At 36.4% G+C, this 18,635-nt stretch overlaps 1 protein-coding gene across 1 annotated transcript; it reads right to left on the reverse strand.

Annotated features, from left to right (window-relative positions):
• Positions 1-3,579: 3,579 nt before the first annotated feature.
• nccrp1 (P1, F-box associated domain containing) lies at positions 3,580-11,737 on the reverse strand. Its single transcript, XM_088320953.1, has 5 exons — positions 11,501-11,737; positions 9,615-9,792; positions 7,259-7,354; positions 5,601-5,739; positions 3,580-3,862 (listed from the first exon to the last, which is right to left on the reverse strand). Exons 1-5 carry the CDS (start codon positions 11,640-11,642, stop codon positions 3,725-3,727), a joined length of 693 nt encoding a protein of 230 aa, XP_088177079.1. The 5' UTR covers positions 11,643-11,737; the 3' UTR covers positions 3,580-3,724.
• Positions 11,738-18,635: the final 6,898 nt, after the last annotated feature.

Consider the following 18,635-nt stretch of genomic DNA (forward strand, 5'->3'; position numbering starts at 1 on the left):
TATCACAATATTCTAATTTTCTGAGACAGTCCAGTATATTGTTAATTAACATTTTGTTGTGAGATACTGAGTTGCTCGACATGAATGAGGTTTATTATAAAAAAAGTTCAAAAATGAAGTAGCTTGCCCGTTCACAGTAGAAGGAAAACATACATGCAAATATAATTAAGTAGAATGATACATCTTATTCTAATTATCAATTACATTCCTGCATTAAATTATTGTTGGTAATATACTGATTTAAGAGATAACCACAAAACTCTTTTTTTCATTTTCTCTTTTATACTAACTTCTTTATACAACAATAATGATTCGTAATATAATGCATCAAAGCAAGTGAGCCGTTTGAGAGCCGGCTCTCTTTAATGAGTTCAGCTGAAAAAGCCAGTTCTCAAAAAAGAGACGGACTTCCTTTCACTACATAACTACCACATGAAATCCGAGGCAGCAGATGCTTGTGCACAGTAGCATCAAACCGCTCGCTTAGTTTGCAACGAAAAAAAACTGATACCGAGATAGAGGCTACCGCGGCGAACTCGTTTGACTTGATTGATTTGCTGTTTCGTGATAGTCTGTGTATACCGGATGGTAGCCATTATTGACAAATTTGCGTTTTTCCGTACAGATTTGCTCTTAAAATGCATGATAAACGTACTTTGTAAGGCAAAAACGTACAGGTTGACAGGTATGAGTTACAGTTACAAGTTTCTTCATTTCTAAACTAATTTAGTTATTCCCCACCCCTACCAGAATAATGACACACAAAAGTAGCGCATTACTCTAAAAGTAACAATCTACAGTAGTTACAAATTAACGTATATACTCCCATTGAAACCAAACCCCTAAAACAGCTTAAAAATAGCCACATAATACAATAAATTGTAAAAAACGAGTACACAAGCCTTCATATTTATTTTACAATCTTGAGATCTTGCAAATGAACACTTACCCAAGACACTCCATATCCATTTTGTCTTTTTTTTGAATCACTCTGATATTTCTTTCTCCATTTCTGGGTAATATGTCAGAATCTGAAAATTACTTCCACCTCAAGGGGCTGGTTGCCCGACGGACCAAAAAGAAAAACAAAAAAAAAAGATCACAAAGGCTGCAACAGACAGTCCTTTATCAGAACACGGCACAGCTGAAGGTCCTTGTCCGTCCCTGCCTAAACAGGGCCAGAAGTAACTGAGTGACCTTCTTGCCGCCAGAACAGGGGACGTAAGCAACCGAGGGACCTTAGCCCCTCCACCGGGACAAGAAACAGAAGTGGCCGGGGGAACTCCTCTCTGCATGGTCAGGAAACAAAAGCGTCAAAGGGGCGTTCTTCGGTGCTGGGACAGGACACAGAAGCGTCCAAGGGACAGTCGCCACCAGGACAAGAAACAAAAGCAACCTGGGGACTTCCTCACAGCCAGGACAGGAAACAGAAGCGTCCGAGGGACTCCTTCCCTCGCCACTAGGACAGGGAAGTGGAAGATTCCTGCTGGGCCCTTTGGTGGGAATGTGCCAAATTCTGACATCATGCCCAGGACATTTTCCTTTTTTCCCGGCAGGCATGTTGTATTTCAAAAATAATTTTACAAATAAAAGGACCACATTTCAGCAAACTTTAACCATAAATATCTTATTCAGGTTTGTCCGGTTGATTTTTTTGTTTCTGTATAAACCCCGCCTGCGTTGATGCCTACCGTTCACTCTTTTCCATCTTCGCAATATTATCAAAATTCACCCTTTCTGTCTCAGTCAGATGCGGAGATTATAATTCATGCGTTTGTTACCTCCCGTCTCAATTACTGTATTGTACTACTCTCTGGCCTCCCGAACTCCAAAATCGAGAGCCTTCAGCTGGTACAAAATGCTGCAGCGAGGCTTTGAACTAAGACAAGAAAGTTTGATCACATTACCACGATTTTAGCTAACCTGCATTGGCTTAAGATGTCATTTTAAAGTTCTTTTGGTAGTACACAAAATCATGCATGGACTTGCTCTCTCATATCTTTCAGATTTAATATTCCTCTATGTTACGGTCCGGTCTACTGGTGATTCCAAGAGCCAAGAAGTGTTCTGCAGGTTCGAGAGCGTTCTCCATCCAGGCACCGGTGCAGTGGAATGCTCTTCCCCCTGAGATCCGAGTGGAAATTTTTAAATCTAAGCTTAAAATACACGTCTATTCTATAGCATAACCTATATTTTATGTTGACCATATCTGTGTATCTGTGTGTTATTTGCCCTCATGTAGGTTTTAGATCAGGTGATGTTGTCATAATATTCTGTGGTTTGCAATAATCTGTGGTCTGTGCAGCCCTTTGAGACTCTTTGTGATTAAGGGCTATACAAATAAACATGACTTGACTGGTGACACATAACCAAATATGCACAAAAAGTTGTATTTTATTTTACCTTTTAACCTTCAAAAAAACCTGTCGATATTAATTACACCACATCAACTATAGGGAGTTTCTACACAACCCGGAACCTTCAAACCACTGTTTTGTAACAATCACAAGCGTGCTACATATTTCATACATTTACAGTTCAGCTCTTTGGATCTCCTCGTCTTCTTTTTTCAAGTAGGGAACTAAATGCTTGCGGCTGCCACGTTGCAAACAAAGTCGCAGGACAGAAACGGAAAAGCATCCCATATGTATTCAGCTTAGATGTGAATATATATATATATATATATATATATATATATATATATATATATATATATATATTTGGTAGGGAGAATATCTACATGAGGAGAAATTCAGCAACCTCATAATTTGTGCCTGAGACAGCTCCATAATAACTGGATTCAGTTGTATTTAGAAAGTAAATATAAACATCCTTCAGGGATTGCTTGTGCCAGATCAAGGGCTGTTTGTGACGTTAATGAAACAAGAGTATTCAACAATAAGGAGTCTATAATTAACTATCAGCATTTAAAAATTAGTGGAGTAACGTAGTATCGCATCAAGAAGTAACAACAGAGTTACATGATTTTATTTGTAACTCGTTACAGTACTTGTTAGCGGGAATGTATGAGTTTGTCCCAACAGCGCTTATTGCTAATTCATACCCGTCAGCTTATACGTTTTCCTAGTATCTTGTACGTTTATCATTTCAAATAGTATACGTTGTAAAACAATAAAAAAAGAGAGTCATTTTGCCCATTTCAGCTTGAATCCTCAGTCACTGGTATGAGACAACATCGTCATCGTAGATTGCTAAGAGAGATGGCAACCGCGAAATAATACACGGCTACTTATAATAATCAACACTAAGTTTATTACAAGTGGTGAAAAAAACTAGTTTGCTGAAAAATGTGTGTTGTTTATTTGGTACACACTGTCCCTTTAATTCTCCGGTACTATATGTGCAATTCTTGTGTATAAAATAAATCATTTCATCCGGGCTTTAAAAACTAGCAGGAAAAAAATCACAACCACAAAAGTCATTCGGTTAAAGGGGGTTGCATTTCCTTTTATAAGACACTGCACATTAAAATATTAGTATATTTTGGGGTCTGCTAATTGACTCAGTGAAAAAAAGAGAAAGCATTTCCCTCAAAGTTAACACAAAACACAATTCAAATGTCTTTAAATTGAATATTGATCCACCTTTATTTCCATTTCCGAGATAAGACCTCTGGAATAAAATGTATCAGCGTGACCTGCTCAGCATTGAAGATTGACATGTGGCAGGTTCATTCCAGGGATCCATTATCCCAAATGTGAGTTTATGAGCTTGTTTTGACAGTAATTGAGCTTCCGGTAAACAATGTGTGGAAGAAGGAATTCAGGAACATGTTCTTCACTCTGTGCAAGAAGTGGACGTACCTCACTCCTGAGCCATAGCCGGAAAACACATGTGACACCTACAGGAGGAAAGAGAAACATGCATTGTGCAGAATTCAAAATAAAACTAACAACGGAATGAGCTTCGAAAGCAGGGGTGGGAGACTATTTGGAATCATTCGGTCCATAATAAGAGCTATCCCATATTTTCATTTATGAATAAATATACAAGCAGACATCTACATGTTATATTTCTTTAGATGTGTCTTTAAATATTTTAATTTATTCAAATTGCTTTCAAAACGCTCAGAATTAAAGCAAAATGATTTACTAGGTCCGAGTTTTAGGCACTAAATTGGATATTTAGTTTTGTAGAGTTACGGTAGTTTCATTCTTGTATTTCTGCTGTTGGATTTTTGTAGTATTACTGTAGTTTTATTTTTCCAGTAAGTATTTTTGTAATATTTTGTGGTTTTTCTGTCGTATGTCTGTAGTATTTCGTAGTATTTCCGTCGCAATATTTTTGAAGACGTTTTTTGAAATATTTCTTGACATTTTTTGTCGTAGTATTTCTGTCTTTAGATTTCTGTAGAAGTATTATTTATTGTGAGTTACTGTGGTGGTGTTTTTTGTAGTTTAACTGTACTTGTGTTTTTGTAGTACTACTGTCATAATATTTCTGTAGTAGTATTTCTGTCGTAATATTTCTGATTTCTTAGTTTTCTATTTCTAATAAATTCAAAAAAAGTAAAAAAAAAAAAAACTTTTTAACATTGTCATAATGGAGTATTTTGTGTAGAATTTTGAGATAAGAGATTAAATTAATACAATTTGAAATGAGGCTGTAACATAACAAAATGTGGAAAAAGTGAAGCGCTGTGAATACTTTCCGGATGCACTGTATATGGAGTAATATTTATGTAGAAGTATTTTTGTAATATTTCTTTCAAGGCATTTTTGCAGTGGGATTTTTGTAGTATTTCTATCATGAAAATTCTGTAGTAGTACTTTTGTATTACAATGTTACTGTAGTGATATTATTGTAGTTGTGTTTTTTTAGTACGACTGTCGTAATATTTCTTTTGTACCATTTCTGTAGTAGTATTTTTGTATTACAGTTTTACTGTAGTTCTCTTTTTGTAGCGTTTCTGCAGTACAAGTTTTATGGTGTTTCCATAGGATACTTTTTATAGTGAATCTGTAATATTTTTGTAATACGACTGTAGTAGTATTTTTTAGTATTTCCGTCATAGTATTTTTGAAGTATTTCCATGGTACTATTTTTGCATTATTTTAGTCTATTCTTTGTAGTATTTCTATTGCAGCATTTTTAAAGTATTTTCATGGTAGTATTTTCGTAGTATTTCCATGGTAATATTTTTAGAGTATCTCTTTAGTAATATTACTGTAGTTGTATTTTTGTTGTATATGTTGTAATATTTCTGTCGCAGTATTTTTGTATTATAGTATTAATGTAGTAGAATTTTAATAATATTTCTGTACTATTTTTTTTTTTTTCAGAATGAAAGCCAAACAATATATTACATCACCGTTTTAGAGCACTAAATTTGATTTAGTTTTGGAGCAATTCTGCAGTATTTCTGTAGTAGTTTTTTTGTAGTAGACACACAAAGGGACATAGGGACAAAGCTGGCCCCCAAAATGAAAATATGTTTTATTAATGTTTTTTAATTTATTATTGCATATTATCATTATACTTTAATCCTTTTTGTTCAGCGAGCCGGAATGGAAAGCTTGACGGTTCGCCATGTGGCCCGCAGGCTGTAGTTTGCCCACCTCTGTTCAAAAGGCACCTACCTCCTTCCAAGTGTGGGAATGGTTTTCCAAATCCTCAACGGGATTGACAGAGTGCTCTGCAATCACGGTGCTCTTGTCTGCACCCAATAACTTGACATGGAGTTGGTAGATTGACTCATTGAGTTGACTCTCTTCGTACCTGGTCAAAAGATATGAGGGAGAGAAAAAATGATTTTGAGCTTGCAAGGAAAACAGGGAAGGACACAAACCCCAGATAAGAAATTCCAACCCGTTCTAAAAGCCCTCTCCTGAGCCTCTTTTCATTAAAGCTCCATCAAATGAAAGAACAGCAACATGATTGGCCCATAGTGACAATGATGGAAATAATGCATAACGGTCAAAACAACTAACAGTGCGCAATCATCGTTAATATAACAAACTGGCATCCTATGCCATCGCCGTTGCATGAGTTTAATATTAAAAACAGAATCAAACATTTGTAGGAAAAAAAATGTGAAGTGCAAATAAAGTGTAAAGAAAAATTGGATCTAATTTAAACTATAATGTATGTATGAATCTTACGATCCACTAACAACATTAGAGTGCTAGTTAAAATGGGAAGACAGCATTGATGTAAATGGTCTGCATTTCTATAGCGCTTTTCAAGTCACTGAAGACCTCCCAAAGCACTTTTACAATGTGCTTTACACTTTCACACACACTCACACGCCGATAGCAGCGTCAGCCAAGCAAGGCAACTACAGGTACCTGCCTATGGGGCATTAGGGATTCAGTGTCTTGCCCATATAACAAACTGGCATCGAACCTGCAATCGCTTGGTCCCAAGATGAGCGCTTAACCTCCTGAGCTACTGCCGCCCCAATTGATCACAGGACAATAGTCGCACATTCGATCCCAGTACTTGCTCAGTATTGGTAATATCGATTTTTGGATTGATCCGCCCGACCTTACTAACTAGAGAAAATTGGAGAAATTATCTCCTGTAGTACAATTTACAGATTTTGTTTTCATTATTATACATTTGTTAACATAGGATATTCCCAATTCTTGTCCGTAATAAAAACTAGACAGTTACCTGTAAGAATATCCGTGATTGATGTGGAGTAGGATCGATGACCAGAGCGAACACATGTATCAATAATGTACGTAATTGTACAGTAATTCCTCATTTATCTTGGGGGTTACGTTCCTAAAAAGAACCTATGATAGGCAAAATCTCTGTAGTCGAGATCTTTATTTTTTGCAATTATTATACAATAAAATTAAATTAAATTATACACTGAAATAAAAAAACAAACCCTTTTAATGCTCAAGCATAGTTTCCTGAGTAAGAATACCATATAAACGTTTTTTTTTAAACAAATAACTACTGAACTGTCAAATAACAAGAGGTGGGCACTGTTTAGTCAATCAGAATGCAGAACCACGCAAATCCGTGAAGTAGCGAGACCGTGAAAAGTAAACGGTGATAAACTGCAAGATTACTGTACTCCAATATATCGTTTTCAAGTATTTTTAATTTGTCACTGTGTTTTTGCAATGAATCTTTTTTTTTTGTTTCCGGTGCATTACTTAATAAACTATCACTTAAAATGAACATCGTGGATTATTTAGAGGTCCCTGGTGTTATAAAATGATATTCATTAAAAATATATATATTGATGTTGATGAAAATGTTATGTTGCCTTGCTACTCACCAGTCTTGAATGACTATTTGCGGTTGGAATGTATCCAGCAGCTCATCCCATAGACCCTCGGCTTTCAGATCCACTGTTTGCTCCAGGGTGAACCAGCTGGGAAACAAAGCATTTTGGTCTCTTCATTTAGGCTACTATAACATTGAAATAAGTGCAGAAGAACAATTTCCTCCAATGTTGTTTGTGAATTAAAATGCATGTCAAAGTCAAGGCACGCAAGAAAAACACCCTCTGATTTATTGTTCATCAATTCCGATTCATTATGAGCAAGCATGCAGAATTTTAGATCCTTAACATGAACAAATACTACATTTCCCACAATGCAACTGTCACTCACATGCGCGCACACACAAGAGGTAGACGGGGAGAAACTAAATCAATATGATTGGCTAGCTACTTACTGCACAGCGTACATGGCACAGACTATGGTAAAAAAAAGGAAAAAAGAGAAAAAAATAGTAAAAATAAATAAATACATAAGGGAAAAAGCAAGAAAATAAAAAAAAAAGAAAGAGAAAAAAGAAAAGAAAAAATGCAAAAAATAAAGCAATAAAAAAGAGGACAGGGAAAGAGAACAAAACCCCAAGAAAAACAGAAGAAAAACAGGAGAAAAAGGAGAAAACAAACGTTACTGATTCTAATTTTTTAAAAGGACATGTTAATACGTGTTTTAATTGCATATAAGTTTCTTTTTAAAAGGAATTTGCTAAATTATCTTAGAACACTGTTTGTTATAAGACAACAACAACATTCCATCAGTCCGGCCCTTGGATTGTAGACAATTTTGTATTTGGCTCTTCATTCATTTGATTTTGACACTCTCAAATAAATAAATAAAAATCACTTATTAAATATAAATATTGAAACAGACTACCAGTGTGTTGCTCGACCAGTAAAATTAACAAATACATTCACAAAGTGTCGAAAGCACCAATACTACTGTTGTGATCATTTTATCTTGTTCTCAAATTACACCTTACAGTATGAAACAATTTAGTTTGTGACTCATCACTTTTTATGACTGTTCCAAACTCTTTTGTGCGTGTTCTTTTTATTATCGGGCAATGGGGGAGGCCATTAAGTGGTCTTTAGTTCCCCCTAGTGGTTTCCCGTGAAAGTATTTAAAAATACCTTATTTAAAACAAAATTACACATCACGGCCTTTTTGTACATAGCTACTAGTGATGAAACGTGTATTGGTCATTTTGTTTACATTTTCTGATAGTACTTCAACTTCGTGTACTGTATTTTCTGGACGATAAGATGCACCTAAAAAACCCAAATTACTCAAAATTTAAAATGTGCCTTATAACCTGGCTAAGATTAGAAGTGCGTAAAGTATTAACAAGTGTGAGTTATACACCAGATCACACTTAAAATTACTGTAATATAATAATTGCTGGCGCAAATCCCAATACTTTGTATGCAATGAAATTTGAACCAGGGCCATAACAGTGAGAGTAGCGTCTTTTTACCACTTGAGACTACCAGCGTTACAGACAATATATGAAAAGGCATTAATGCTTATCTCATTATTAAGTCAAGTCATGTTTATTTGTGACACCCTTAATCACAAGGAGTCTCAAAGGGCTGCACAGACCACATATTATTGCAAACTGCAGACTACACCATCCCCTGATCTAAAAAAAAAAACCCTCAAAAACCCCAACATGAGGAAAATGAAGAAACCTCACACATCACACTATCTCTGAAACAATAATTTCCATTCTACATTCTGATAGGTTAAAAAGACTCTCCACTTCTTCACCTGTGCGTCAATAACGGTGCGAAAGAGTGAAACAGATATCAAAAAGTCTTTCAAAAAAATACTGTACAAGCGCTTTTACGTCTGATACAAAGTTAGTGGAAACAGTTTAACCTATCAGATTGCAGAACAAAATGCACTACGCAAATCAGTGTTTCTAGAATGTGAGTATAAATACTGTGGAAAAGAGATAAGCTCTAATGCCTTTTTGTACGTAATCTGTACCAATGGTGGCCTAGTGGTAACCGCATCCCGTTACAAACAATGTTATACTTATCAACTGATTAATCATTGCTCTAATATAAACAGTCAGGGTATAATGAGCCCAACGGTTATACATGAATAAACAAGGTAGCTAGGTCTTACTGTAGTCTCAATTTCATGCATCCTATAGTCCGGTGCACGTTATATATGAAAAATATATGACAAAAGACTATTTTTTTATAACTGCCTTATAGTGCAGAAAATACAGTAGATCATAACATTTCTGTACAAGTCATAAAATAGAAATCAAACTGGAGCTGGGATTCATATTTTTGCATATTTCCTTAGAGATCAAAATGAAAAAGTCCTCGGTGAGAACCAATGTACCTGAACTCAGGCAAAGCACAAATGACAGCCCCTTGTGGAATGCCACTTGTATCAAAAGGGAGAACTTCTATGTTTGTGGTCCAGCTGCTAAAGTCACCTTCTGGTTGAAAACTGGGAGGGCCGCGCATGGGAGTGTCTGGCAATTCAACTTCAGGTGGGGCGATATCTTTACTCAAGCCTGAAAAACAGCCAGGACAAAAGGACAAGTGATAAGAAGCCACACCTGCAAGTTTACAAAGCTGTGTCTTAAAGACGGATGTATCCAGTCTCCAGAACTCTACCCCATTGAAAATCTGTGAGGCAAGTTGAAAAGCCGTGTTGTCTGATGACATCACGGCTCTAGGAGAGATTTGCATGGAGGAATGGGCCAAAATACCAGCAACATCTTGTGAAAAGCTTGAGTTACAGAAAACGTTTGGCCTCCATTATTATAAGGGTACATAAGAAAAGCTCGGTGGCCTTGGTTGGGGGTATGGCGCCCGCCCAAAGACTGGGAGGTTGTGGTTCAAGCCTCTGCCGAGTCATACCGAAGACTTAAACATTGGTACCCGTTGCCTCCCTGCTTGGCGTTCAGCATTAGGGGTTGGAATTGAGGGGTTTGGTCACCTAATGACTCCCAACACCTCAGTTGGGTTGAGCGAGGGGGCTGGGAATCCCCTCCTCTGAATCAATCTCCCAAAAAGAGTCAGAAATGCCACCTCCCACTAGGGGGATATATATAATATATAAAAATAACAAAGTATTGAGATGAACCATTGGTTTTGACCAGATACTTATTTTCGACCATACATTATTATAAAAAGAAAAATCAAACAATTACTGTTTTTTTTTAACCCCCATTCCGTCTCTTATGGTTGAGGTTTACCCATGTTGAGAATTACAGGCCTCTATAATATTTTGAACGAGGAGAAGTTGCACAATTAGTGGTTAACTAAATACTTGATTGCCCTACTGTATCTGATGATTAAAAAATAGCAATCTACAATTATGTTGTCGTCTGGTACTAGTGACTTCCCGTACAAAAATTGTTATAGGGCCTAAACAATTTGAAATGATCAAAATAAAACTATAAATATAAGGGGAAAACATGTGTTGACAGGTAAGATAGACTCCTTAATTCTCCTTTTCAATTCCCAGCAGTCAAGTTTTGGTAAAGGTTTTTAATTTTCTATGGCAAACCTTATGTGCCAAAACACCGAAACACATTTTCACAAAATAAAACTAACGATTATAAGAAGACACATTCAGATTTATATGACTATCCTGCAAGGAAGAAATTAGATAAATTAAATTCTCATGTGATTTATTCATTGTTATTCTTTCACAATGAAATAGATTTTAAAGTAAAACTTCATATAGATTTAACTATTTGTTTTGAACATGTATGCTAGGGCATAGGTTTGAAATTGAAGGGCAGCATGTGGCCCATGGGCCGTAGTTTGCTAACTCATGGTTTAGAAGCTTTAATTTCTGCAAAAGAAGAATCTACTAAATATTGATGTTATTTTTTTCTGTTGTGCTGCTCCAATTTACTTGCCTATTTACTTGTCAATAATTATTGCACACATGCGAATCTTGTGAATCTTATAAAGTTCACTTCACTTTTCAATATTACTAAGTTATCGACTTATTTAGCTAAAATTGCTGATTACAATTGAAAATCTTGAAAATAATCAGGGGTATTTCAACTTTTTCATACGACTGTATACCTGGAAAAAAATAAAAAAGTATGATTTTATATGGCCAAGCAGGACCAGCATTTTTACTGGATGGAGAGTATCACCAATAACCGATCTATTCTATATGCTACTCTGATTTTATACACTCCCGAAACGATCAAGATTGATATAAAGAGCATTTTTGCAAACGTTGTTTCGTTCTGGTACCGTGAGGAGAAGCGTTCTTGAGCAGGTTTCTTCCAAAAGGTTTAGCTTCATACACAGCTTTCCAGTCCAGGTTTTCTGGTGCAGGCAAGTCCTGCAGACCCCACTCGTTCACACATCTTTTCTTCCACTCGGTAGGATTCATGTTTCAGTTGAATTTGCATTCAATCAGGAAGTTCTTGGGACATGTTTGCAGTCTGCATATACACCACACCCATGTGTTGCAATAGAGCAAAATCGCAAATCCTTAAAGGCACAGTACATTTTTGCTATTTATGCCCTCACATGTCTGGATGTTGTGGGTGTGTCATGGTTGAGATGCCTTTGCAACATTGTGTGAACACAGAGGAGAGCACCTCTGGACTTGCAGACTGGGGTGGTGGTCCCCCTTTTCAAGAAGCAGGGCCGGAGAGTGTGTTACAAATACAGGGGAATCACACTTCTAAGCCTCCCTGGTAAGGTCTATTTGGTGGTACTGGAGAGGTGGGTCCATCAGGAAGTTGAACATTTGATTCAAAAGGAGCAGTGTGGTTTTCGTCCGGGCCGTGGAACAGTGGACCGGCGCTGCACAATCTGCAGGGTCCTCGAAGGTGCATGGTAGTATGTCTATCTGGTCTACATGAGTTTTGTGGACTTGGAAAAGGGATTAGACCGTGTTCCTTAGGGAGCCCTGTGGGGGTCGCCTTGTGAGTATGGGGTACCGTGCAGCCTTATCCAGGCTGTGCGGTCCCTGTAGGCCCAGTGCCAGAGTTCGGTCCGCATTGCCGGCAGTAAGTCGGATTTGTTTCCAGTGGGAGTTGGACTCTTCCAAGCCTGCCCTTTGTCATTGATTCATTGATGGATGGATGGATGCCAAGTTAAGCCTCGAAGTAATAATAATGATATAATACTTACAAATTAACAAAATATTAGTAATACAGCAAAACATGATCAAACTAGTTGGTTACACATGGACTTCAATACACTTATTGAAATCCGATTCAGAGGTCTGTGCATTTGATCTTGAGCATTTGTCAAACAGAAGCCCCCTCTTGAGCTACTGGCAGACAGGGTGGAAAAAACAGAAGATTGGTTTGGGTGAGTGCATCTTTCATTCACAGGGCAGCAGGGCTGTCACAGGCTTTCAACATCCATTGGTGCTGGTAGCTATTACACAACCTATGCCAAATGGCCTCTTGATATAATATGTATATTTATATATATTCTACCCTGGCTCGATCTGTCATGCTGTGAAGTAAAAAAATGACACCTGTCCCAGATGAATGACTCTTACCCAGTGGCATGTAGCAGCTCTGTATTGAAGTGATTTGCCTAATGTACACTTCTCTGTGTTTTAAATGTGCTCTACAAAAATACTCGTGGTGGCCTTTGTGTGCCTGCAAGGCCTTCTCTGCTGGCTTAAAAATATCTGAATTGTGTGATGTCAATTATATTTTGTGCATGAATACTTATTATATAATTCCAAATTGTCTATTAATTTCCTTCTATTTCTTTTCCTCTGGTTATACTGATTCAAGTTGTGTGCTTTCATATTTAAGCATTTAATCAATCACATTTCAGCCATTAGTTTTTGCTAGGCTCAGAAATCTACGCGGAGGCCTTCACTAAAAATCCTGAAGGCTGTGTACTCTAGCATCAGTGTTCAAAACCGCTGTTAGTTTAGCCAATGAGATTTCAAGTTGGTGGAAATTGGGCTTCTAAAAGGCGAAAGGAAATTTTAATTCGACAAACTATGATTGTAGAGGGGACGGTAATCCACCAAAGCGATCTTATCAATAGCCTGATGATTTTGAAGAGAACGAGCTGCACAAGTAATTATATTGTGGTGTTGATTTAAAAGTGTATTTGTCAACCCAGAATATCTGAGGGGGAAGAAAAAATGTTTTTTTTCGCAGATTAACTGTCAAAGCCATTTTCAAGGAGGATGGAAAATAATTACATTGCTAAGAAACGAAGCGAGAAAACTTTTTGCAAGCAGGAAAATGTTTTTTACGCTACTTTCAGGCAATGGGTAAGATCTTAACCCAAATCCCTTAGGGCATAAAACTTCAATATTTACTTTAGACCAGGGGTTTCTCTTTTGCCTACTTAATTTATCCACTTGTCATTGTTCTTATTTGTCTGTTTACACTGTGTGTAATGAAACTAATATTTCATTCGGCTAGACAGGCTTTAAGTGTCACGAGGCCGCGTGGTGCAAAGACCTTTGCGTTAGAAAAAAATACCACTGATAAAATTGGGGAAGCATTATATATAAGTTTACACTGATGCAATTAGACAACTTGAGTTGCCAGACACACTTTCACAGGTCTACCTTATTTGTTTGCAAAATACTGTAACTACATAGAGTTAAAATATAAAGGGAGTGTAACAAGGACAGGTTTCTGAGTTGATTACTATGTTTTGTTACGTTTACCTCAGAAATTCACTTATATACAATTGTCCATCGACTCTTTCAGTTTGAAGTCTGCTTTCTTGGCCAGCCTAGAACCGAGAATTCAGAGATAAAGTTGATAACAGGATATATATTTTGCTCATGGAAAAGCACTAGAAAAGACTTTTGGTATGTTTAGCAAAGTTATCTGTATGTACTCCAAACGCATGGGCACCATGCCATTGCAGGGGCAGAATGGGACACTTTTGTTTCAGTATGTTTCGACAATCATTTTAGCAAAACCAAGAATGTAAAGTTTAGAAATATCACGCCTTAATGCATGCTAACCATAGTTTTACCTCGTTAAATAGTGCGAAGCTAACCTGGCATGCCAATGGATAAACATTTTGTTAGGTCCAAAAGACAGAAAGGTAATTTGATGAGATGAAACTAAAGCAGGTTCTAGGGAGAGCAGTGGTTTATGCTTGTCATGCTGTCGGAGGTGAACTAAGCCATGCAAGCTAGCCTGGTATAATTAGAGCATTCCTTATTCGCAAGACGACATTCGACTCCTGCTAGCTTGAGTGTCAAAGTCAGAAGAGTCACCAACCTTTCAACTGTTGTTGCCACTGTCGTAAAACTATGCTAGGTCTGCTAAAATGAAAGTTCACACTCTACCGTCATTTACTTTTTAGTTGCATCAAATAATAATATCTGTTCTCTTATTTGACCTTTTGATTTGGATCAGGTTTATCATTGATGTTCACTGTCCTCACCCATCATTCAACAAACAGGTGTTTTGTTTTATGCGAGGAATTAAGTGTTTAATAAATTCTGGTCTATTCGAGTTTTATATTTATAGTAATAGAGTCGCGCCCCGTCACGGTGTGTGGTGGCCAAGCTTCTAGAATTACATTTGTAGTCATGGTCTGACCATTCCACGTGCAAACGGATGTCACAGTTTTGAAGGGATTTTAGTCCTGAACAGTAAAACATTATACTTGAGGGAGTATGCAATAAATGCAATGCTTGTTGACACTTACCTACGATGACCCTGTGTTAGTGCAGTCCTGCAGTACCACGCACGGACAATACGGTTTGGATGACATGTATTGTACATTTTATACGCGTATATTTCACAATCAAAGAGACCTTGGGTGTTATGCGAGACTGTGTTATTGAAATAACAATAAAAATACAGATGAAAAAAATCAGGACTTACCATCAGAGTCAAAAAATGCATAAAACGTTGCTGTCAGCTGCAACATTTCAAAACTATATAGACCTGCCGCTATTTTGAACATCAGTGTTTTTTTTTGACAACCATGAGAAATTTTTAAACCTGCGTGTATCTTTCTTTTTTTTATGTTTTCATATGGGGGAAAGAAGTAGAAATTAAAATTATAAAAAGAAAATGTTCATCTTTTACACATAGGTCAATGGTGCTACTTTTCTCAAAGACTGTCTGTTATTGGGTATTGGTTTTTTATTGAGAAGGAAATTAAATGTTTCTGAGATGAAGTGTTAGAGCTCTTGTTGGTGATAGGAATGAGGGGAGAGGTGATGTAAAAGGGTAGTGGGATGTTTAGGGTATTGAGCTTGGTTAAATAATTATTTAGATGAAGAAAAAAACGAGTTAAAAAAGGGATTTCTTTATTTTCTTGAGAGAAGACTGATGAGCAGGACCTATCGGAGCACCTGTTGTCTGTCTCTGACCTCCATTGCTTCTTGTCCAAATGACAAGCTGAATATAAGCTTTTTAAAACAGGCGTAATCCTGGATACAATAACAATTTTTTTCCAGTGATGTTAAAATGTATAAAAAATGTAAACATTATAAATCCATGGTAAAAACAGGATGCAGTAATACTATCAAGTAGTATTTCAGTGAATTAATAGTACACTGTATCTTGTGCGGAACCCATCTGCTGGCATCTGAGAATGTACTGCATTCTACATACATCACAGTACTGCCCTGTAACTATTCTAGACTTGGCACTCATATGCGTTTAATGAAACGTCACCTGCAGCCACTTGATACTATACTTCATTACTCTTTCTATCATTCTGTAACTGAAGGAGAAACCCGAATCCGATGCGGTTGTGGCTATTTTATAACAAAAAGAACAGGAGTCCGAAGATCAAATCTACATGTGGTACAGTTCTACTTTTAGAGGGACAGCAGTGGAAGATGAGACACAATTTAAATTATATATACATACTGTGCTGTCAAAACTTAAACTGCAAAACAAGATGTAAGACCAAGTATGTAAAAAAGGACGCACAGTTGGAGCTTAAGGTGAGCAGATATAAACTTTTGAGGACCGAGATACTGCGGTTGTTCGCAAAGCAGTAGCAATGTCCTAGTTTTAAACAGGTGTCGGTCAGCTGCGAGTTAAAGGCAGCTGGGCTTAGACTACCCTATAGAACTGTGCCTCAAATAACACTCCATACCTATTTGTAGTAGTAGCAGGAGCAGTTCACTGCAAAACGGTGTCAACAATTTACCTTTAAGACTAGGTGTGGGCAAACAACAACCCGACACATGTTAAAATATAATAATATGTAAATAATGTTTTTATGGGTAGAGCGCCTCAGACTGGGAGGTCTCTGGTTCAAGCCTCGGCCGAGTCATATCGAAGACTGACAACTTCAGTACCTGTTGCCTCCCTTAGTGGTGCTCGGCAATGGAGATTGGACTTGGGGGGTTTGGTCACCTAGTGACTTCCAATGACAGGTGTTGCGCCACGTTGGTTGGGTTAAGTGAGGGGGCTGAGAATCCCCTCCTCTGTATGAATCTACCAGAAAGAGTCTAGAATGTGACTGAGGTCTTGACTCTACCCACCTTCCTCTAGGGCAGGTGTAGGGAACCTATGGCTCGGGAGCCATATATGGCTCCTTTCATGAGTATGTATGGCTTCGAAATAAAATGTAACTATTGCACATCTCTCTGAGGCGTTCCAAAGTCAAGTGATTTCATTATGATTTTGGTCTATATAAAGCCGAAGCAACTTAATACAGAAGTTGGATAAGAAACCATTTGAACTGATAAATAAAAACGCTGGCAAACGACTTTGATTGGGTGAGCAGTACAGGTGGGCGGATCCCTGCACACAGCGCAAGGCACTTCCTTCTTTCTCTCTCGCTCTATGCAGTCTACACCGAAAGTGAATATGACGATATGCATAACGTTTGCAGTAATTTGTGACATTTTTACAAAAGAACTTTGCATGCACATTGTTTTGAAACCGTCATTAAGGAAAAAATTCTTGGAAAAAATTCCCTCAACACTCTTAACTGAAGGTGGAAGACAAATTGTAAATGCCATATTTACATTAATTTGGGACACAGGATTTGGCAGTATTATCATTTCATATATTTGATTAAATCATCAAATGACACAAGTGAAATAAAATGTGCTGAGGAATTAGCTTTTGTCTAAAGAGCGTGTTTGGCAGTTTTTTCAATCTTGTCTGAAAATATATGATATGGCTCTCTCAATTTCTTTTTTAAACATTTTTTGCTTTTATGGCTCTTTGGGTCAAAAAGGTTCCTGACCCCTGCTCTAGGGGGATATGGCCACTGAATGCTCAAATAAGTAACAAACAAATGGTCAAAAACAACAATATATATATATATATATATATATATATATATATATATATATATATATATATATATATATATATATATATATATATATATATATATATATATATATAGATATATATAGATATATATATATAGATATATATATATATATATATATATAGATATATATATATATATAGATATATATATATATAGATATAGATATAGATAGATAGATAGATAGATAGATAGATGAATAAATTATAATGAAAGTACAACTAATTAAGTTTTTTTTGTTTGCCAACTTTGTCCCCGTTGTCCTATTGTATTTATGAACGAATACTAGAAAATATAAAACAAAATTACGACAAAACTAAAGTTGAGTGCATAAAAACAGTAACCTAATATATTATTTTGCTTCCATTCTGAAAAGAAATACTACATAAATACAACAGAAATACAACAAAAATTCTACTATGGAAATATAAAAAAAAGTTCTTATACAGAAATACTGCAAACATACCTCTACAGTAATACTATTATACAAAAATACTACTACAGAAATATTACGACAGTAATACTACAAAAATATTTCTACAGAAATATTACAAAAAAAACGTTTAAAAATATCACTACAGTAATACTACAAAAATACTACAGATTTAATACAAAATTTATAATGTGGAAATTATTACAGAAATGCTACAAAAATCTGACTAGATAAATACTACAAAAATAGTACAACAATACTACTCAGATGAAATAACAGCAATACTACATAATTACTCCAAAAATCAGACTACAGAAAGACTACAAAATACTACAAATATACAATTACAGTAATACTACAAAAAATCTATTATGGAAATACTACAAAAATACAAATGCAGAAATACGACAAAATCACAGTCATACTACAAAACTAAATTTGATGCTTAAAACAGGGACCTAATACATGATTTTGCTTTGTGAGCGTTTAAAAATCATTTTGATGAAACTAATCTATTTAAAAACAACTATAAAGAAATAAAACATGTAAACATCTGCATGTATATGTTCTCACACATGACAAATTGAAGAGGTCCCCAGGATCGGCCCCATGGCCAGATTTTTAAAACCAATGTGGCCCCCGACTCCAAGCAGTTGCCAAGCCCAGTTCTAACCCCTTTCCTGC

This window comes from Urocampus carinirostris, chromosome 17, assembly GCF_059441175.1.
Source record: "Urocampus carinirostris isolate Australia breed hairy pipefish chromosome 17, RoL_Ucar_1.0, whole genome shotgun sequence".
Classification (NCBI taxonomy): domain Eukaryota; kingdom Metazoa; phylum Chordata; class Actinopteri; order Syngnathiformes; family Syngnathidae; genus Urocampus; species Urocampus carinirostris.